At 39.7% G+C, this 22,972-nt stretch overlaps 1 protein-coding gene across 2 annotated transcripts in view; it reads left to right on the forward strand.

Annotated features, from left to right (window-relative positions):
* Positions 1 to 22,972, forward strand: part of AP3B1 (adaptor related protein complex 3 subunit beta 1) — a 1,155,804-nt gene that overhangs the window by 749,021 nt on the left and 383,811 nt on the right. For both annotated transcript variants that reach the window (XM_053701376.1, XM_053701377.1), the window contains exon 16: positions 7,169 to 7,355. In XM_053701376.1, the coding sequence (XP_053557351.1) occupies positions 7,169 to 7,355 (187 nt within the window). The remainder of the gene's footprint in view (positions 1 to 7,168; positions 7,356 to 22,972) is intronic.

Genomic DNA, 22,972 nt, shown 5'->3' on the forward strand with positions numbered 1-22,972 from the left:
ATTGTCATGACAAACTTGTTAATGCAGATAATATTTCCTTTAGTAAAGTACCATTGCCTGTTGCAGTTCCTTCAACATCTAAGGTGCAGAATGTTCCTGATAACATAAGAGATTTTGTTTCTGAATCCATAAAGAAGGCTATGTCTGTTATTTCTCCTTCTAGTAAACGTAAAAAATCTTTTAAAACTTCTCTCCCTACAGATGAATTTTTAAATGAACATCATCATTCTGATTCTGATGACTCTTCTGGTTCAGAGGATTCTGTCTCAGAGGTTGATGCTGATAAATCTTCATATTTATTTAAAATGGAATTTATTCGTTCTTTACTTAAAGAAGTACTAATTGCTTTAGAAATAGAGGATTCTGGTCCTCTTGATACTAATTCTAAACGTTTGGATAAGGTATTTAAAGCTCCTGTGGTTATTCCAGAAGTTTTTCCTGTTCCTAATGCTATTTCTGCAGTAATTTCCAAAGAATGGGATAAATTGGGTAATTCATTTACTCCTTCTAAACGTTTTAAGCAATTATATCCTGTGCCGTCTGACAGATTAGAATTTTGGGACAAAATCCCTAAAGTTGATGGGGCTATTTCTACCCTTGCTAAACGTACTACTATTCCTACGTCAGATGGTACTTCGTTTAAGGATCCTTTAGATAGGAAAATTGAATCCTTTCTAAGAAAAGCTTATCTGTGTTCAGGTAATCTTCTTAGACCTGCTATATCTTTGGCTGATGTTGCTGCAGCTTCAACTTTTTGGTTGGAAACTTTAGCGCAACAAGTAACACATCATGATTCTCATGATATTATTCTTCTTCAGCATGCTAATAATTTTATCTGTGATGCCATTTTTGATATTATCAGAGTTGATGTCAGCTTTATGTCTCTAGCTATTTTAGCTAGAAGAGCTTTATGGCTTAAAACTTGGAATGCTTATATGGCTTCTAAATCAACTCTACTTTCTATTTCTTTCCAGGGTAACAAATTATTTGGTTCTCAGTTGGATTCTATTATTTCAACTGTTACTGGTGGGAAAGGAACTTTTTTACCACAGGATAAAAAATCTAAAGGTAAAAACAGGGCTAATAATCGTTTTCGTTCCTTTCGTTTCAACAAAGAACAAAAGCCTGATCCTTCATCCTCAGGAGCAGTTTCAGTTTGGAAACCATCTCCAGTCTGGAATAAATCCAAGCCAGCTAGAAAGGCAAAGCCTGCTTCTAAGTCCACATGAAGGTGCGGCCCTCATTCCAGCTCAGCTGGTAGGGGGCAGGTTACGTTTTTTCAAGGAAATTTGGATCAATTCTGTTCACAATCCTTGGATTCAGAACATTGTTTCAGAAGGGTACAGAATTGGTTTCAAGATGAGACCTCCTGCAAAGAGATTTTTTCTTTCCCGTGTCCCAGTAAATCCAGTAAAAGCTCAAGCATTTCTGAATTGTGTTTCAGATCTAGAGTTGACTGGAGTAATTATGCCAGTTCCAGTTCCGGAACAGGGGATGGGGTTTTATTCAAATCTCTTCATTGTACCAAAGAAGGAGAATTCCTTCAGACCAGTTCTGGATCTAAAAATATTGAATCGTTATGTAAGGATACCAACGTTCAAGATGGTAACTGTAAGGACTATCTTGCCTTTTGTTCAGCAAGGGAATTATATGTCCACAATAGATTTACAGGATGCATATCTGCATATTCCGATTCATCCAGATCATTATCAGTTCCTGAGATTCTCTTTTCTGGACAAGCATTACCAGTTTGTGGCTCTGCCGTTTGGCCTAGCTACAGCTCCAAGAATTTTTACAAAGGTTCTCGGTGCCCTTCTGTCTGTAATCAGAGAACAGGGTATTGTGGTATTTCCTTATTTGGACGATATCTTGGTACTTGCTCAGTCTTTACATTTAGCAGAATCTCATACGAATTGACTTGTGTTGTTTCTTCAAGATCATGGTTGGAGGATCAATTTACCAAAAAGTTCATTGATTCCTCAGACAAGGGTAACCTTTCTGGGTTTCCAGATGGATTCAGTGTCCATGACTCTGTCTTTAACAGACAAGAGACGTCTAAAATTAATTACAGCTTGTCGAAACCTTCAGTCACAATCATTCCCTTCGGTAGCCTTATGCATGGAAATTCTAGGTCTTATGACTGCTGCATCGGACGCGATCCCCTTTGCTCGTTTTCACATGCGACCTCTTCAGCTCTGTATGTTGAATCAATGGTGCAAGGATTACACAAAGATATCTCAATTAATATCTTTAAAACCGATTGTTCGACACTCTCTAACGTGGTGGACAGATCACCATTGTTTAATTCAGGGGGCTTCTTTTGTGCTTCCGACCTGGACTGTAATTTCAACAGATGCAAGTCTCACAGGTTGGGGAGCTGTGTGGGGATCTCTGACGGCACAAGGAGTTTGGGAATCTCAGGAGGTGAGATTACCGATCAATATTTTGGAACTCCGTGCAATTTTCAGAGCTCTTCAGTTTTGGCCTCTTCTGAAGAGAGAATCGTTCATTTGTTTTCAGACAGACAATGTCACAACTGTGGCATACATCAATCATCAAGGAGGGACTCACAGTCCTCTAGCTATGAAAGAAGTATCTCGAATTTTGGTTTGGGCGGAATCCAGCTCCTGTCTACTCTCTGCGGTTCATAGCCCAGGTATAGACAATTGGGAAGCGGATTATCTCAGTCGCCAAACGTTGCATCCGGGCGAATGGTCTCTTCACCCAGAGGTATTTCTTCAGATTGTTCAAATGTGGGAACTTCCAGAAATAGATCTGATGGCGTCTCATCTAAACAAGAAACTTCCCAGGTATCTGTCCAGATCCCGGGATCCTCAGGCGGAGGCAGTGGATGCATTATCACTTCCTTGGAAGTATCATCCTGCCTATATCTTTCCGCCTCTAGTTCTTCTTCCAAGAGTAATCTCCAAGATTCTGAAGGAATGCTCGTTTGTTCTGCTGGTAGCTTCAGCATGGCCTCACAGGTTTTGGTATGCAGATCTTGTCCGGATGGCCTCTTGCCAACCGTGGACTCTTCCGTTAAGACCAGACCTTCTGTCTCAAGGTCCTTTTTTCCATCAGGATCTGAAATCCTTAAATTTAAAGGTATGGAGATTGAACGCTTGATTCTTGGTCACAGAGGTTTCTCTGACTCTGTGATTAATACTATGTTACAGGCTCGTAAATCTGTATCTAGAGAGATATATTATAGAGTCTGGAAGACTTATATTTCTTGGTGTCTTTCTCATCATTTTTCTTGGCATTCTTTTAGAATACCGAGAGTATTACAGTTTCTTCAGGATGGTTTAGATAAGGGTTTGTCTGCAAGTTCCTTGAAAGGACAAATCTCTGCTCTTTCTGTTCTTTTTCACAGAAAGATTGCTATTCTTCCTGATATTCATTGTTTTGTACAAGCTTTGGTTCGTATAAAGCCTGTCATTAAGTCAATTTCTCCTCCTTGGAGTTTGAATTTGGTTCTGGGGGCGCTTCAAGCTCCTCCATTTGAACCTATGCATTCATTGGACATTAAATTACTTTCTTGGAAAGTTTTGTTCCTTTTGGCCATCTCTTCTGCCAGAAGAGTTTCTGAATTATCTGCTCTTTCTTGTGAGTCTCCTTTTCTGATTTTTCATCAGGATAAGGCGGTGTTGCGAACTTCTTTTGAATTTTTACCTAAAGTTGTGAATTCCAACAACATTAGTAGAGAAATTGTGGTTCCTTCATTATGTCCTAATCCTAAGAATTCTAAGGAGAAATCGTTGCATTCTTTGGATGTTGTTAGAGCTTTGAAATATTATGTTGAAGCTACTAAATCTTTCCGAAAGACTTCTAGTCTATTTGTTATCTTTTCCGGTTCTAGAAAAGGCCAGAAAGCTTCTGCCATTTCTTTGGCATCTTGGTTGAAATCTTTAATTCATCTTGCCTATGTTGAGTCGGGTAAAACTCCGCCTCAGAAAATTACAGCTCATTCTACTAGGTCAGTTTCTACTTCCTGGGCGTTTAGGAATGAAGCTTCGGTTGATCAGATTTGCAAAGCAGCAACTTGGTCCTCTTTGCATACTTTTACTAAATTCTACCATTTTGATGTATTTTCTTCTTCTGAAGCAGTTTTTGGTAGAAAAGTACTTCAGGCAGCGGTTTCAGTTTGAATCTTCTGCTTATGTTTTTCATTAAACTTTATTTTGGGTGTGGATTATTTTCAGCAGGAATTGGCTGTCTTTATTTTGTCCCTCCCTCTCTAGTGACTCTTGTGTGGAAAGATCCACATCTTGGGTAGTCATTATCCCATACGTCACTAGCTCATGGACTCTTGCTAATTACATCAAAGAAAACATAATTTATGTAAGAACTTACCTGATAAATTCATTTCTTTCATATTAGCAAGAGTCCATGAGGCCCGCCCTTTTTTTGTGGTGGTTATGATTTTGTATAAAGCACAATTATTCCAATTCCTTATTTTATATGCTTTCGCACTTTTTTATCACCCCACTTCTTGGCTATTCGTTAAACTGAATTGTGGGTGTGGTGAGGGGTGTATTTATAGGCATTTTGAGGTTTGGGAAACTTTGCCCCTCCTGGTAGGAATGTATATCCCATACGTCACTAGCTCATGGACTCTTGCTAATATGAAAGAAATGAATTTATCAGGTAAGTTCTTACATAAATTATGTTTTTGTACAAGCTTTGGTTCATATAAAACCTGTTAAGTCAATTTCTCCTCCTTGGAGTTTGAATTTGGTTCTGGGGGCTCTTCAAGCTCCTCCATTTGAACCTATGCATTCACTGGACTTTAAATTACTTTCTTGGAAAGTTTTTTTTTCTTTTGACCATCTCTTGTGCTAGAAGAGTTTCTGAATTATCTGCTCTTTCTTGTGAGTCTCCTTTTCTGATTTTTCATCAGGATAAGGCGGTGTTGCGAACTTCTTTTAAATTTTTACCTAAGGTGGTGAATTCTAACAACATTAGTAGAGAAATTGTGGTTCCTTCATTATGTCCTAATCCTAAGAATTCTAAGGAGAGATCATTGCATTCTTTGGATGTAGTTAGAGCTTTGAAATATTATGTTGCAGCTACTAAGAATTTCCGAAAGACTTCTAGTCTTTTTGTTATCTTTTCCGATTCTAGGAAAGGTCAGAAGGCCTCTGCCATTTCCTTGGCATCTTGGTTGAAATCTTTAATTCATCATGCTTATGTCGAGTCGGGTAAACCTCCGCCTCAAAGGATTACAGCTCATTCTACTAGGTCAGTTTCTACTTCCTGGGCGTTTAGGAATGAAGCTTCAGTTGATCAGTTTTGCAAAGCAGCAACTTGGTCTTCTTTGCATACTTTTACTAAATTCTACCATTTTGATGTGTTTTCTTCTTCTGAAGCAGTTTTTGGTAGAAAAGTTCTTCAGGCAGCTGTTTCAGTTTGATTCTTCTGCTTATAATTTCAGTTTTTTTCATTATAAGATTTAAACTTTATTTTGGGTGTGGATTATTTTCAGCGGAATTGGCTGTCTTTGTTTTATCCCTCCCTCTCTAGTGACTCTTGCGTGGAAGGTCCACATCTTGGGTATTCATTATCCCATACGTCACTAGCTCATGGACTCTTGCTAATTACATGAAAGAAAACATAATTTATGTAAGAACTTACCTGATAAATTCATTTCTTTAATATTAGCAAGAGTCCATGAGGCCCACCCTTTTTCTGGTGGTTATAATTTTTTTGTATAAAGCACAATTATTCCAATTCCTTATTTTTTATGCTTTCGCACTTTTGTCTTATCACCCCACTTCTTGGCTATGCGTTAAACTGATTTTTGTGTGAGGGGTGTATTTATAGGCATTTTGAGGTTTGGGAAACTTTGCCCCTCCTGGTAGGAATGTATATCCCATACGTCACTAGCTCATGGACTCTTGCTAATATGAAAGAAATGAATTTATCAGGTAAGTTCTTACATAAATTATGTTTTTGCATTTATGATGATGGGGTTAAGATTTTGGTAGGGAAATGTTTTATTATTAGACCCAGGAAGCACAATATCTTGAGACTGCCCTGCTTCAAAACAAATGCAAAAAATCACACCTGGGCTCTAGAAGCGTAGTTTATTTATTTAAATTATTTCAAAGCTACAAGCTGCTAATGCAAACACCAATAAAATATTCCTTCCCCCTTCATTACAAGAAATTCTTGTAATGCTCAACTCATTTTTTCTTATTCAGTTCAGTACACCGTGTATAAATTTACTTCATTAGTTTAAAATAACCACCCTTCACCCTGTGCGCTTGTTATGCAAAGTATTTGTGTCTATATTTGTGCTGAATATATCTAGTTATCAGCAGAATATGTAAAAAAATATATTGAACTAATATGGATGCATTTACCTAGTAACTTTAATGCATAATGGTAAAATGTGGTCTTCCAGTGGTTATTATAAAAATGATCTCAATGCAGTTTTAATGTGGCATATTCAGCTGCTGAATTAGTAAATAATGGAAAAGATGCTGTTATCTTACATAAATAAATAAAAGAACAATATTCCAGGAGGATTTAAACAGTCTTGTAATTCTGTTTTTAGAGGGCATCAGCAGCTTGCTATTAGAGAAAAGTAACAGCTAAAATGCACTGCAAATAATTTGCAGTAATCCAGTTCAGTGATTCATATGTCTCTCTTAATGGGTCATAATTCAGAGGAAAGTAACTGAGTGTAGTTAGAGTCGAGGCACTGCTGATGCCAGGGATAATATCTCTTCATAAAAACCACCTCCACAGGAACACTTTGCCAGCCCCCTAATACCCTGTGATGTTTTGATATCCTGCATATTTTGTAGATTAAGTTTTGAGTGCCATGTTTTTAGTTGTATTTCCACATTCATTATCCTCCACTAGACCCTTCAGTAGGTTTGCCATATATGATTATTTTTTAATGATGCCTTTCTTTCCACTTCAGCAGTTTAATAATCTAGCACATGGCTGCTTTTCACTAGTTAGTATTCACCTCCCATTACAGAAGAGGACATGTGCTTTGGCTTCAAAATTCCATTTGCAGCTTTAGAAATGCTTTTTCCCGGTGGAGCAACATTTGTTTGTCTTAACAGTTCATTTTTATTACCCCTTTAAATATGTTTACTGAGAGTTATCAATAATCATAAATAACTTGTGCTGTCTTTTTCTCTTCTCCCTTTAGACAAAATTGCTTACTCAGTACATATTAAACCTTGGCAAGTATGATCAAAACTACGATATCAGAGACCGCACAAGATTTGTGAGGCAACTTATAGTTCCAAATGAGAAAAGTGGTGCTTTAAGCAAGTATGCCAAAAGAATATTTTTGGCGCAGAAACCTGCTCCAGTACTTGAATCTCCATTTAAGGGTAATATTTTTCAGCTTTTTAATGTATAAATATTTTTTTGTGCTCCATTCAGATCTGCTTAATGTAAATTATGCAAATGATGATAAGGCATTCTATTGTTTAAATTAGGATTTCGTTATGCCCCAAAGCTTTTAAGAATCCCTTGAGTCTCATTTGGTCCCAAGCAACTGGAATATTAAATCACTGTGGTACCAATGTTATATGATATATTGATTAACATTAAAGTTATGTGTTTGTATTTAATTGCTAAACTGATGTTGAATAATTTTTACATCTTCCTCTCATATATAGCACTTTGGTATGTGAGAATTGTTACACAGCAGTTAAGTAAAAATGACTGTGTGTGGTTAATAATCTTTGTTTAGTTGATTTATTTTCCTTTCAGCCTCATTTTATTAGATATGAGCATATTTATCATCCTTTTTACTGTACTGGTGATTTTATATACTATGCAAACTAGAATAATGGTAACGTTTTTATCTGTAATTTGTGTGTTCGTTGAACTCAAAATTTTATTTTCCATAAAATGTCTGATTATATATAATTAAAAAACAATTGTAATGAACGTTCATTATTTTTTATTTATTTTGCCTGCTTTTCCTGTAATTTTAACCTGAACAGTGTAGTGTTTCCACTTCCCCCTTAAATAAAATATTTTTCCGTCATTGGTTGATATGTGCAGGAACTTTTTCATATTTTTCGCTAATTGGCCACACAAAATGAAGCAAGTTTACACTTAAAGTTTTATTTCAGGGTTGTGATGGCCTGCAAAACAATACATATTTTTTAAAGTGACCATTTTAAATGTTATATTTTTATTTTGCTGTTGCATACATACAAACAAAATAAGACTAACTGTCCCTTTAAAGTCATAGTAAAGGTAACTGTTCTTTTTTATTTTTTTTTAAATATATACCACAACTATGTTAAATAAATAATTCCCTTTATTTCCTTCTGCTGCCTGTCTCCTGTGAAAATGCTTTTTTCCTTCCTAAGATTAGGGAGAGTCCATGGCTTCATTTTTGTCTTTCATCACGTTAGGAGGTGGCAGAGAAGTGTCAAAAGATTTGGAGAGTCCTGAAAAAGGGTATCTGCCGTTCGAGATAGGACTGGAGTTTTAAGTAGTCGTGTCAACCTCTCAGTGAAAGTATTGATGAAAGCTGAGTCTGGAGATGCAGGGAAAGTTTTTCTGCGAAACCATCCAAACTACTGCTAACAGCTCCTAAGCAATCAGTGTTGACGAGTTTCACTGTTTTCTCTCACTCAAGTCCATGTCAGGAGCGCTGCTATAAGACTGTCACACTTGAGAGGCTGTGTTCTGTTCCACAGCATGGATCCTGGAGTTAAGATCGTTTCAATTTTTACACATAAAATGCTATTACAGGGTCACAGTGTGGCTCCTTTGTACCTTAATAGGATCCAGGGTTAATATCCTCTGAAGGGGGTTTATCGAACAGTTGTGGTTAATTAATCAGTGTATTAATTATTTACATTTAGGCCGGTGAGGTAGCTCAGGTGGTAAATACCCTGACTACAAAAAAGCCTGTTTGAAAGATCCAAGGTCACAGGTTCAAATCCCGGCAGGGCCGACTCAGCCCTTCATCCTTCCGAGGTCGATAAAATGAGTACCATTAAATTGGGTAATAATAACAACTATTACTATTCAGCTGCCGATTTGGTTAATTCCGAGAGCGAGCGCTGAAAAAGTGCTTTGAGTCCCACTGGGAGAATGGCGCTATATAAATACTAGTTATTATTATTATTATATAAATACTAGTTATTATACATGCTGCTTTGTGTGATTTTTTTTCCTTGGTTGATAGACTGTGTGTTTTTGGCTGGAACAAACAGGTTTCACTTGTAATTTTCACTGTCGTTTTTGAAATTGTTGCACAGCTCCTATCACTTGCTGTACTTGTAATAACAGGGGAAGTACTGTCTTGCACTCCATGTGACCGGGTGTGGTCTATGTTTATTTCCTCCATTCTGGCTGAGACGTGAGGAGAGCGTTTCCTCTGTTAACTGTGTTGGTCTAGGAAGTGGTGAGTGCCCCAGCCATTGGGAGTATAAAGGTGCAGTTTTCTATAATAAAAAACGTTTTTATTTGTGTCCTCCTGTGGGTATAACCTGAGCTATGGAGGACTCCGACATGTTAGAAGGTACTCCTTCTGTTCTAAATCATACCTGTCTGTATTGTGAGGAGGCCGTGGTTTTCCTGCCCACTCAATTATGTTCCACATGCCTTAACACCGTTATAAAGTCTAAGAAGAGAGACAAGCCTGCTAAGGCTCTTAGTTCCTCTGAGCCATCTACCTCTCAGGACTCTGCGTCCCGTGAGATTACTACCCTTGCTACATTATCCACTCAACATGCAGTTCCCTGTAGCACATCTAATACTTCATCCGGAGGGGGCCTTCTTCCTGCATTTGCAAACGGCGGTGTCTGTGGCCCTCATTGCATTACTTCGTTCTAACAAATGCAAGAGAAAGGTTAAACATAGCTCTCCTGACCTGGAGTCATCTAAATATTTATCGGATTTAGCTATTATGTTCCAGTTATCCGATGTTGAGTTAAGCTGTGTAGCTTCAGAGGGTGAACTCTCTGGGTTGGAGTCCTTAGCATCTAAGTCTCCTGCTGTGGAGGAACCGTCCTTTAGATTTAAAATTGAGCACTTGTGTTTTTTATTAAAGGAGGTTCTGTCTAAATTAGAGGTTCCAAGGGCCGCGCTGCTTGAAGAAATTATGATACCTAAATTAGACAGAGTTTACAAAGACAGGAAAGTTCCTTTGACTTTTCCTGTGCTGGTTAAGATGGCGAACATTATTAAGAACGAATGGGAAAGAAATGGTTCTTCCGTTTCCCCATCGTCTACTTTTAAAAAGTTGTTCCCGGTCCCGGACTTTTAACTGGATTTGTGGGGCTCCATTCTGAATGTGGATAGTGCTATCTCTACGCTTGCTAAATGTACCACTATACCTCTTGAGGATAGTTCTTCGTTCAGAGAGCCGATAGATATGAAAATGGAAACTTTTCTGAGAAAGATGTTTCAACATACAGGATTTTTGTTTCAATTGGCTGCTGCAGTTGCCCCGGTTGCTGGAGCGGCTTTCTACTGGTGCGACTCTTTGTTGAAACTCATTGAGGTGGAGTCTCTCCTCAAGGATATTTGAGACAGAATTAAAGCTCTGAGAATTGCTAATTCTTTTATCTGTGATGCGAACATGCAAATTATTCGCCTAAATGCAAAGACCTCTGGCTTAGCGGTCCTAGCCCGCCGGGGGCTCTGGTTGAAGTCTTGGTCTGCAGGTATATGACTTCTTAGTCCAGACTCCTTTCTCTTCCCTTCAAGGGAAAGATTTTATTTGGTCCAGGCCTGGACTCCATTATTTCTACAGTTACTGGAGGCAAGGGTGCCTTCCTACCGCAAGATAAGAAGAACAAGTCTAAGGGACGACAATCTTCTAATTTTTTAAGGACGTACAGGATCCGTGAGTCCTGGAGGTGGTGTCTCAGGGATACAAGATAGGCTTTAAATCTCATCCGCTAAGGGGCAGATTCCTTCTCTCGAAGCTGTCTACCAGACCAGAAAAGAGGGATGCCTTTCTAGGGTGCGTTCGGGATCTATCCTCCTTAGGAGTTTTTGTCCCGGTGCCTATTGAAGAAAGAGGTTTGGGGTTTTATTCAAACCTTTTTGTGGTCCCAAAGGAGGAGGGAACTTTCCGCCCAATTCTGGACCTATATTGCTTATACAAATTTCTTAGTGTCCCTTCCTTCAAGATGGAGCCGATAAGGTCCATCTTTCCTTTAATTCAGGAAGGCCAGTTTATGACCACTATATATCTAAAGGACGCTTACCTTCATGTTCCAATCCACAGGGAAGACACTTTCAGTTCCTGAGGTTTGCATTCCTGGACCAGCACTTCCAGTTCATTGCCCTTCCTTTTGGCCTAGCTACTGCTCCAAGAATCATTACAAAGGTTCTGGGGGTCTTCTAGCCATTGCCAGAACTGAGGGTATTGCAGTAGCCCCATACTTGGATGATATTCTGGTGCAAGAACCATCCTTTCGTCTTGCGGAAGAATTCTCGGAGTCCCTTCTTAGTCTTCTTCGATCACATGGATGGAAGATAAACTTGGAAAAGAGTTTTCTTATCCCAAGTACCAGGGTGGAATTTCTTGGTACTATAATAGACACCATATCCATGAGGACATTTCTAACAGACCAGAGACGTTGCAAGCTAACTTCGGCATGTCTTGCCTTCCGGACCTCCTTGAGTCCCTCTGTGGCTCAGTGTATGGAGGTGATTAGTTTCATGGTGTCCTACATGGACATAATTCCTTTTGCCAGGTTCTGTCTCAGACCTTTACAACTGCGCATGCTGAGGCAGTGGAATGGCGATCATTCAGATCTGTCTCAACACATTGTATTAGACAGCCGGTCAAGAGAATTGCTCTCTTGGTGGCTCTGTCCAGATCATCTGTTCTGAGGGACATGCTCTTAAGACTATCCTGGGAGATTGTGACTATGGATGCAAGCCTATCCGGATGGGGAGCGGTTTGGGATGCCAGGAAGGCACAGGGGTGTTTATTCCGGAGGAGTCCTCCCTCCCCATCAATATTTTGCAACTACGGGTAATCTTCAAGGCCTTGAAGGCTTGGCCACTTCTGGGTTCATCCCAGTTTATCAGATTCCAATCGGACAATAAAACCTCGGTGGCTTACATCAACCATCAGGAGGGAACGAGAATTTCCTTGGCGATGAAGTGTCTCAGATACTTGAGAGGCGAAGGCCCACAGCTGTTCACTGTCAGCGATCCACATTCCGGGTATGGACAACTGGGAGGCGGATTTTCTCAGCAGGCAATCCTTCCATCCAGGAGAATGGTCTCTCTATCCCGAGGTGTTTGCAGAGATATGCAGATAGATCTCATGGCGTCCCATATTAATACCAAGCTATCCAGGTTTAGGTCGAGGCATCCCCACGTGGATCTAATAGATGCACTAGCAGTGCCCTGGAGGTTCAAACTCATATATCATTTTCCTCCATAACCACTTTTTTCTCGATTGGTGGCCCGCATCAAGCAGGAGCGGGTATCAGTAATCCTGATTGCTCCATCATGACCGCAAAGGACGTGGTTTGCGGATCTACTGGGGATGTCCTCATTTCCTCTGTGGAAGTTACCTTGTCGCAGAGACCTGATTATACAAGGTCCATTTGTTCATTAAAATCTAGATTCTATGAGGCTGACTGCGTGGAGATTGTACGCTTAGTCTTAGCCAAGAGAGGTTTCTCTGAGATTGTCATTGATACTCTTATTCAAGCTCGTAAACCAGTTACTCGCGTATCTACCACAAGGTGTGGAGGACCTACTTATTCTGGTGTGAAGAGCATGTTTTTCCTGGCACAGTGTTAAGGTTGCCAGGATCTTATCTTTTCTCCATGATGGGCTGGAGAAGGGCCTTTCTTCTAGTTCCCTGAGGAGACAGATTTCGGCCCCGTCAGTTTTATTGCATAAGAGACTGGCTAAGCTTCCAGATGCAGTAGAATCAAAAAAGTGGAAAACAGCACACCAATTACCTCTTCCAGTGGGGCACGGAGTAACAGACTTGCCAAGTCTCACCAATGTCCATAAAATTCTAGAAACTCCAGCCACCAATTTCTTTTAAAAGACCTTTATTCTTTAGTCATGGGTCCCATTGATATACAACGTTTCAAGCCAGCATTAGGCTCTTAGTCATGTACACTTTAGCTATACAGGTTTCTGTTACTTATACCTGCACCTGTTAATCACTCACCTGATGTGAATTAACCCATTCCATAAGGAACACAACCATTGCTGTTGCAACAGTGACATCTTGTGGATGAAAAATATAGTACACCACTTGTTTATATTCTGAATTTTTTAGTGTTCCTTCATGGGATGAATGAACACCATCACATATTCTTAAAACCACATAAAACCTATATACAATTTAAAAAGAGGAGCATAAAATCCCAATATCTATAGAGCCACAGTAATGTGAATCAATGTACATAATACATTCTCATTATCATAAATTTCAAACAAAAAATTATCATACAGAAAAATTTAAAGAGATATATCTTTCCAAAAGCACCTGTTTTCTCAAAAAAAGATCTCAGATCTTATTTGACCATATTTGACCAGTTATTGCTATCCTTAAATTTTAATATCTATACCATTAATATGTTTATTAGTTGACTTATCCATATACTACATAAATGATCCATATACTACATAAATGATTAGAGGTCAACAAAACAGACTCCAATCAAAATCTTTATTTAGACCCCTAGGGGTCAGGCAGTCCAATTTGTGGATCCATTTTTTTTTTTTAGAAACTGATCTATATATAAAAAAGACTGATAAAAATAATTTGCTACAATATGGCAGCTGCCACCCAGAGAGTGTGTTTAAAGCAATACCTAAGAGCCAGTTTACTAGGGTCAAGAGAATTGTGTCAGATAGCAATAAATGCAAACAAAGGTTAGGGGATATGGCGAACAAATTCATTGCTAGAAAATACCCTAGAAATTTGATAATGGAACAATTGGCTAATGTAGAAGCTGGTCCTAAACAAAATCAGAAACAAGGAAATCTAGGTAAGAAAGGAGAGAATAACATAATATTTGTCACTCAACATAATAGGTTCAGTCAAAAAATAACCGGTGTCTTGAAAAGACACTGGCATATAATAAGGGAATGTAATCCACAAGTAGAAGAATTCAAACAGGTGCCCATGGTAGCATATAAGAAAAATAAAAGTATCAAGGATTTGATTGTACACACTGACATAGGTTCTGCTAAAAGAAATATCCAAACAACAATTGGTAGTAAAAATAATGGTTGTTATCCATGCTTGAACTGCAGTCATTGCAGTTCCATGATAAAAGGAAAAAACTTCTATCATCCAACTAGTGGACGTAAATTTACAATAAACAAATATTTCACATGCAGAACCACCTTTGCTATTTATATGATCAAGTGTCCATGTGGACTTATCTATGTAGGCGAGACCTGCAGAGAGGTAAGGGATAGGATAACAGAACATAAATCAAATATAAGATGTAAAAACATGGAGGCTCCTGTGTCCTCTCACTTCCTCTCTGCAGGTCATAACATTAGTCAACTTAGATTCCTCATTATAGATCAGGTAATGAAACCAAGAAGGGGTGGTGACAGGGAACATCTCCTCAAAATGAGGGAGATGTTCTGGATCCACAAATTGGACTGCCTGACCCCTAGGGGTCTAAATAAAGATTTTGATTGGAGTCTGTTTTGTTGACCTCTAATCATTTATGTAGTATATGGATCATTTATGTAGTATATGGATAAGTCAACTAATAAACATATTAATGGTATAGATATTAAAATTTAAGGATAGCAATAACTGGTCAAATATGGTCAAATAAGATCTGAGATCTTTTTTTGAGAAAACAGGTGCTTTTGGAAAGATATATCTCTTTAAATTTTTCTGTATGATAATTTTTTGTTTGAAATTTATGATAATGAGAATGTATTATGTACATTGATTCACATTACTGTGGCTCTATAGATATTGGGATTTTATGCTCCTCTTTTTAAATTGTATATAGGTTTTATGTGGTTTTAAGAATATGTGATGGTATTCATCCATCCCATGAAGGAACACTAAAAAATTCAGAATATAAACAAGTGGTGTACTATATTTTTCATCCACAAGATGTCACTGTTGCAACAGCAATGGTTGTGTTCCTTATGGAATGGGTTAATTAACATCAGGTGAGTGATTAACAGGTGCAGGTATAAGTAACAGAAACCTGTATAGCTAAAGTGTACATGACTAAGAGCCTAATGCTGGCTTGAAACGTTGTATATCAATGGGACCCATGACTAAAGAATAAAGGTCTTTTAAAAGAAATTGGTGGCTGGAGTTTCTTGAATTTTATAAGCTTCCAGATGTACAGTCCTTTGTTAATTTGTTTGTTAATGATTAGGATCAGACCTGTGTTTTAGATCTGGGGCTCCTCCTTGGAGCCTAAATCTTGTTCTTCAGGTTTTGCAACAGGTTCCCTTTGAGCCTCTGCATTCCGTTGACATTAAATTGTTATCTTAGAATGTTCTCTTTTCATTGGCTATTGCCTCTGCGCACAGAGTTTCTGAGATCTCTGCTTTGCAATGTGAGCCCCCTTATCTGATTTTTCATGCAGATAAAGCAGTTTTACGTACTAAATTAGGTTTTCTTCCTAAGGTTGTGTCAGATCGCAACATCAATCAGGAGATTGTGGTTCCTTCCTTGTGTCCTAACCCTTTTTTATCGAAGGAACGCTTACTTCACAATTTGGATGTGGTTTGCGCCTTGAAGTTCTATCTTCAGGCTATTAAGGAGTTTAGACAATCTTCCTCTTTGTTGTCTTTTCGAGGAAGCGTAAGGGGCAGAAGGCTACCTCGACTTCCCCATCTTCTTGGTTAAGGAGTGTCATCCACTTAGCTTACGAGACAGCGGGACATCATCCTCCTGGGAGGATAACGGCTCATTCCACTAAAGCCGTGGTTTCCTCTTGGGCCTTTAAGAACGAGGCCTCTATGGATCAGATTTGTAAGGATTTGAAAAAGAAGGCATCTAAGCTATTGTTTTTGGTTCAGACCCTGGACAACCCTTGTTTATTGGGGGGGGGGATTTATCCAACAATCAGCAAGAACAACCCAGGTTGTTCACCAAAAATGGGCCGGCATCTAAACTTCTTGCTTTTCAAATAAATATACCAAGAGAATGAAGAAAATGTAATAATAGGAGTAAATTAGAAAGTTGCTTAAAATTGCATGCCTTATCTGAATCACGAAAGAAAAAAATCCCTTAGTCATTCTTTGCCTGTTTATATCATAGTAGGTGTGCGAAGATGGTGTCTGAAGAAAATCAAGTTTTTAATCCTTAAATAGGTACTTTTCCCTGGAAGCAAGGATTGGGGCAATGCTGTGTCCATGTAATTCTCTTTAGTAAGAGTTATGGTGGCTATTAGCTGTTGGAGGTCAGTGAGGAAGTCCTTACTTTTTTCCTTCAACATTTTATGCTATCCCCTACATGGAAAACCAGGGTTGGTTACTCTGCTTTTTCTTTTCTCTAGGTCCCTGTCAGAAGTCGTTTGGATCTGCCAGACCTAGAATTAAGTGCCTGCTCACAGATGAGGTTCAAGGTCCCTGTCAGAAGCCGGTGAAACTGACAGACCAGAAGCTGGTGTAGAAGAAAGAAGACTTCTAGCAGTGAGTCCTGTATCCCTGCCCTCATGGCTTGTTGTCTAATAGGGCTGATGATGGTAAGGGACCTTTCATGTTAAATTATATCCTCTCTGTTCTGGTGTGCATTGAGGGGACATAATCTAGTAAACTAATATGTGCCTAAAATTCCTTCTCGTAGGGATTTATATGTGACCTGGATATTACACTTCAAGGGTTATTTATTATAACGGATCGCATTAATGGTTCCTTGGGCAGTCAGGGACCTTTTTCACTGCCTTTAGCCCTTTTCATGGCTTTATTCACTGTATGGGGGTCGGCAAGAACACTGGTGCTCACAAAGAAGGCAACTAATTGTTTCCGTTTTTTATACCTGATTTCCCCCTAACACATAGGATACGGCACCTTAAGGGAACGGTATGTGAGAGAGAACTTACTGCGTAGTTTGGGCGCAATCTATTTGCGTGCTGTGAAGTGTGATACGCAGCTCCTTAAGATCCCTGCATACTAGAGGATCAGGTTGTGATCTTTGCTAGTACAGTTTTAGGTTAAGACTGTTATGCCTTAATTCCATACAGTATCTGGTTTTACAATGGGAACGAAGCAGCAGAGGAGGATCGTAACTAAATAGTAACCTCCTATCTCAGCGGTTTAACTTATTGTTTTTTCCTACCGCCGCTCTCTATCCTCTATTGCCGACTGCAAGGTGCTGTAGGCTTATTTAGTTTGGGAAAAAAAGGCGTTCAATGTGATCTCATTGCGCGCCTTATCTACTCTAGACCCTGCTCTGCTACCTTATCTGAGGTACACATTTCAGTTGCACTTTATAGTGGCAACTAAGGGTAACAATGATTTTTTTTCCTCAGAATATCATTAGGCTAATATAGTAGCCTTTTTTGATGTTAATCATTTTCTTTTGGGCACAATGTTCTGTTTTATTTGCCATGTGGCGATAATCAAATTTGATCAGTAGTTTGTATCCCTACTGACACATCTTATTGCATGGAAGTGGTCTCTCAGGGATCCACTTGGCCCTATTATTTGTGTAATTCTTATGACTGGGCAATTACTAATATAATTTATTTTAATTTATTTAACTCTGTGCGGTATGTAATTTCTGGGCTATGTTACATATTTGAGGATAAGGCATTAAGGATGGAGTGGTCGCCTAGATTTATTCAGTAGTTGTAGACTTTTTATTGATATAATTTATTTTAATTATTTTAAATCTGTGTGGTATGTAATTGCTGGGCAATATTACATATTTGAAGAAGCATTAAGGATGGAGTGATTGCCTTCATTGGTGATGCCGGTGTGCAGGTCTAGGTGTAAGCACTCTAGTCTAGTCTCTCGCCACTCTGCCCTGAATGCATCTGATCCTGTCTGATCTAGGAAGTTCAGCAGGGCCAAGCCCAGTCAGTACCTGGATGGATTTTTTTTAAGCATGGTTGTTATTTTATAACTTGTTTATAATTACAAGAAGGAGGGATATTTCGACCTATTCTAGATCTGATGTGTCTCAACATATTTCGCAGGGTTCCATTCTCCATAATGGAGATTGTTCTCCTTTTGGTTTGAGAGTCAGGGAGTTGACCTCCATCGACCTGAAGGATGTTTACCTTCATGTTCCTCTCACAAGGATCTTTTTCAGACTACGGTTTAGGGACCTCTCGGTCCTCTCTCTGAGGATGGTCCTAGAGGCCTGACGAGAGACTCTTGGTCCTTGTGGTTTTCTTAGGACCCACACGTATCAGTAGAGCAATGGCACCACTAATGGGCAAACTCCTTGCACTATGTCCACAGCACTATGTGCTGTGGGCCGACCATTGTTGAATATCAGTTTTAAGTAAGATCATTTATTCAGTTTTCTATTAAATTATCTGAAGTTATGGGGCGTGTCCAAGCTGCGTTCTAAAAAGGACGCTTTTCCTAGAGCTCCCGAGGATTCCTCTATAATCCGCCAATTATTAGGCTAAAAAAACAGCATTGATACTGAACTTCACATAACTATCAAAGCAAGGGTTTGTTTCAGGCCACATTTGCTGTGTGCATGATTCTGTAAATGAGGAATGGATAATTAGGGCCTAGAGCAGCGGCTCACTACTAGGCGACGACCTCCCCCCCCCCCCCCAGTCCCCAGGTTTTTTGTCGCTCCTCAGGTTTTTTGTCGCTCCTAGACTGCACAATTCAAAATATCACATATCCATCATATCTCTTGGGGGAACATCTAACCGCTGAACAATATCTTTAATACTGGCCCCTATGCAGGACAAGGCCATGCTTCAGCGCCTGGACGCTCACTATTTCAGACTAGAGTGTCTCCTGCAAAAATTATTAGACAAATCTCTGTCTGAATCCTATTTGAGACAGCTGTGAGAACCTTCCTACAGCCGCAACAACCGATTGAGATAAGGAGACTGGCGCGCTCACAGTACCAGAAGGCATTATTAACACTTTTGAATTCTGGTGGTGCTTTCACTCTAGTGGTAGCATGAGACTGAGTCTACAACCCACACAAGTGGCTCAGGTAGTGCAGCTCATCCAGGATGGCACATCAATGCCAGCTGTGGCAAGAAGGATTGCTGTGTCTGTCAGCATAGTGTCCAGAGCATGGAGGCGCTACCAAGAGACAGGCCAGTACATCAGGAGACGTGGAGGAGGCCGTAGGAGGGCAACAACCCAGCTGCAGGACCGCTACCTCTGCTTTTGTGCAAGGAGGAACAGGAGGAGCACTGCCAGAGCCCTGCAAAATGACCTCCAGCAGGCCACAAATGTGCATGTGTCTGCTCAAATGGTCAGAAACAGACTCTATGAGGGCCCAACATCCACAGGTGGGGGTTGTGCTTACAGCCCAAGACCATGCAGGACGTTTGGCATTTGCCAGAGAACACCTAGATTGGTAAATTCGCCACTGGTGCCCTGTGCTCTTCACAGATGAAAGCAGGTTCACACTGAGCACATGTGACAGACGTGACAGAGTCTGGAGGCGCCATGGAGAACGTTCTGCTGCCTGCAACATCCTCCAGCATGACCGGTTTGGCAGTGGGTCAGTAATGGTGGGGTTTGGCATTTCTTTGGGGTGTCGCACAGCCCTCCATGTGCTCGCCAGAGGTAGCCTGACTGCCATTAGGTACCCAGATGAGATCCTCAGACCCTTTGTGAGACCATATGCTGGTGCGGTTTGCCCTGGGTTCCTCCTAATGCAAGACAATGCTAGACTTCATGTGGCTGGAGTGTGTCAGCAGTTCCTGCAAGACGAAGGCATTGATGCTATGGACTGGCCCGCCTGTTCCCCAGACCTGAATCCAATTGAGCACATCTGGGACATCATGTCTCGCTCCATCCACCAATGTCACGTTGCACCACACACTGTCCAGGAGTTGGCAGATGCTTTAGTCCAGATCTGGGAGGAGATCCCTCAGGAGACCATCCGCCACCTCATCAGGAGCATGCACAGGCGTTGTAGGGAGGTCATACAGGCATGTGGGGGCCACACACACTACTGAGCCTCATTTTGACTTGTTTTAAGGACATTACATCAAAGTTGGATCAGCCTGTAGTGTGTTTTTCCACTTTAATTTTGAGTGTGACTCCAAATCTAGAACTCCATTGGTTGAAACATTTGATTTCCATTTCTTTCATGTAATTAGCAAGAGTCCATGAGCTAGTGACGTATGGGATATACATTCCTACCAGGAGGGGCAAAGTTTCCCAAACCTCAAAATGCCTACAAATACACCCCTCACCACACCCACAAATCAGTTTTACAAACTTTGCCTCCTATGGAGGTGGTGAAGTAAGTTTGTGCTAGATTCTACGTTGATATGCGCTCCGCAGCAGGTTGGAGCCCGGTTTTCCTCTCAGCGTGCAGTGAATGTCAGAGGGATGTGAGGAGAGTATTGCCTATTTGAATTCAATGATCTCCTTCTACGGGGTCTATTTCATAGGTTCTCTGTTATCGGTCGTAGAGATTCATCTCTTACCTCCCTTTTCAGATCGACGATATACTCTTATATATATATATATATACCATTACCTCTGCTGATTTTCGTTTCAGTACTGGTTTGGCTTTCTACAACATGTAGATGAGTGTCCTGGGGTAAGTAAGTCTTATTTTCTGTGACACTCTAAGCTATGGTTGGGCACTTTTTTATAAAGTTCTAAATATATGTATTCAAACATTTATTTGCCTTGACTCAGGATGTTCAACATTCCTTATTTTCAGACAGTCAGTTTCATATTTGGGATAATGCATTTGAATAGAACAATTTTTTTCTTAGCATAAAATTTGTCTTTTCCCTGTGGGCTGTTAGGCTCGCGGGGCTGAAAATGCTTCATTTTATTGCGTCATTCTTGGCGCTGACTTTTTTGGCGCAAAAATTTTTTTCTGTTTCCGGCGTCATACGTGTCGCCGGAAGTTGCGTCATTTTTGACGTTCTTTTGCGCCAAAAATGTCGGCGTTCCGGATGTGGCGTCATTTTTGGCGCCATAAGCATTTAGGCGCCAAATAATGTGGGCGTCTTATTTGGCGCTAAAAAAATATGGTCGTCACTTTTGTCTCCACATTATTTAAGTCTCATTTTTTATTGCTTCTGGTTGCTAGAAGCTTGTTCACTGGCATTTTTTCCCATTCCTGAAACTGTCATTTAAGGAATTTGATCAATTTTGCTTTATATGTTGTTTTTTCTATTACATATTGCAAGATGTCCCATGTTGAAGCTGAGTCAGAAGATACTTCTGGAAAATCGCTGCCTGTTGCTGGAGCTACCAAAGCTAAGTGTATCTGCTGTAAACTTTTGGTAGCTGTTCCTCCAGCTGTTGTTTGTATTGAATGTCATGACAAACTTGTTAATGCAGATAATATTTCCTTTAGTAAAGTTACATTACCTGTTGCTGTTCCATCAACATCTAATACTCAGAGTGTTCCTGATAACATAAGAGATTTTGTTTCTAAATCCATTAAGAAGGCTATGTCTGTTATTCCTCCTTCTAGTAAACGTAAAAAGTCTTTTAAAACTTCTCATTTTTCAGATGAATTTTTAAATGAACATCATCATTCTGATTCTGATAATGGCTCTTCTGGTTCAGAGGATTCTGTCTCAGAGGTTGATGCTGATAAATCTTCATATTTATTTAAAATGGAATTTATTCGTTCTTTACTTAAAGAAGTCCTAATTGCATTAGAAATTGAGGATTCTGGTCCTCTTGATACTAAATCTAAACGTTTAGATAAGGTTTTTAAATCTCCTGTAGTTATTCCAGAAGTTTTTCCTGTTCCTGGTGCTATTTCTGAAGTAATTTCCAGGGAATGGAATAATTTGGGTAATTCATTTACTCCTTCTAAACGCTTTAAGCAATTATATCCTGTGCCATCTGACAGATTATAATTTTGGGACAAAATCCCTAAGGTTGATGGGGCTGTCTCTACTCTTGCTAAGCGTACTACCATTCCTACGGCAGATGGTACTTCCTTTAAGGATCCTTTAGATAGGAAAATTGAATCCTTTCTAAGAAAAGCTTACTTGTGTTCAGGTAATCTTCTTAGACCTGCTATATCTTTGGCGGATGTTGCTGCAGCTTCAACTTTTTGGTTGGAAGCTTTAGCGCAACAAGTAACAAATCATAATTCTCATAGCATTATTATTCTTCTTCAACATGCTAATAATTTTATTTGTGATGCCATCTTTGATATCATTAGGGTTGATGTCAGGTATATGTCTCTAGCTATTTTAGCTAGAAGAGCTTTATGGCTTAAAACTTGGAATGCTGATATGTCTTCTAAGTCTACTCTGCTTTCCCTTTCTTTCCAGGGTAATAAATTATTTGGTTCTCAGTTGGATTCTATTATCTCAACTGTTACTGGAGGGAAAGGAACTTTTTTACCACAGGATAAAAAATCTAAAGGTAAATTTAGGTCTAATAATCGTTTTCGTTCCTTTCGTCACAACAAGGAACAAAAGCCTGATCCTTCATCCTCAGGAGCGGTATCAGTTTGGAAACCATCTCCAGTCTGGAATAAATCCAAGCCTTTTAGAAAACCAAAGCCAGCTCCTAAGTCCACATGATGGTGCGGCCCTCATTCCAGCTCAGCTGGTAGGGGGCAGATTACGTTTTTTCAAAGGAATTTGGATCAATTCCGTTCACAATCTTTGGATTCAGAATATTGTTTCAGAAGGGTACAGAATTGGCTTCAAGATAAGGCCTCCTGCAAAGAGATTTTTTCTTTCCCGTGTCCCAGTAAATCCAGCAAAGGCTCAAGCATTTCTGAAATGTGTTTCAGATCTAGAGTTGGCTGGAGTAATTATGCCAGTTCCAGTTCTGGAACAGGGGCTGGGGTTTTATTCAAATCTCTTCATTGTACCAAAGAAGGAGAATTCCTTCAGAC

This window comes from Bombina bombina, chromosome 2 (assembly GCF_027579735.1).
Source record: "Bombina bombina isolate aBomBom1 chromosome 2, aBomBom1.pri, whole genome shotgun sequence".
In the NCBI taxonomy this organism is placed as follows: domain Eukaryota; kingdom Metazoa; phylum Chordata; class Amphibia; order Anura; family Bombinatoridae; genus Bombina; species Bombina bombina.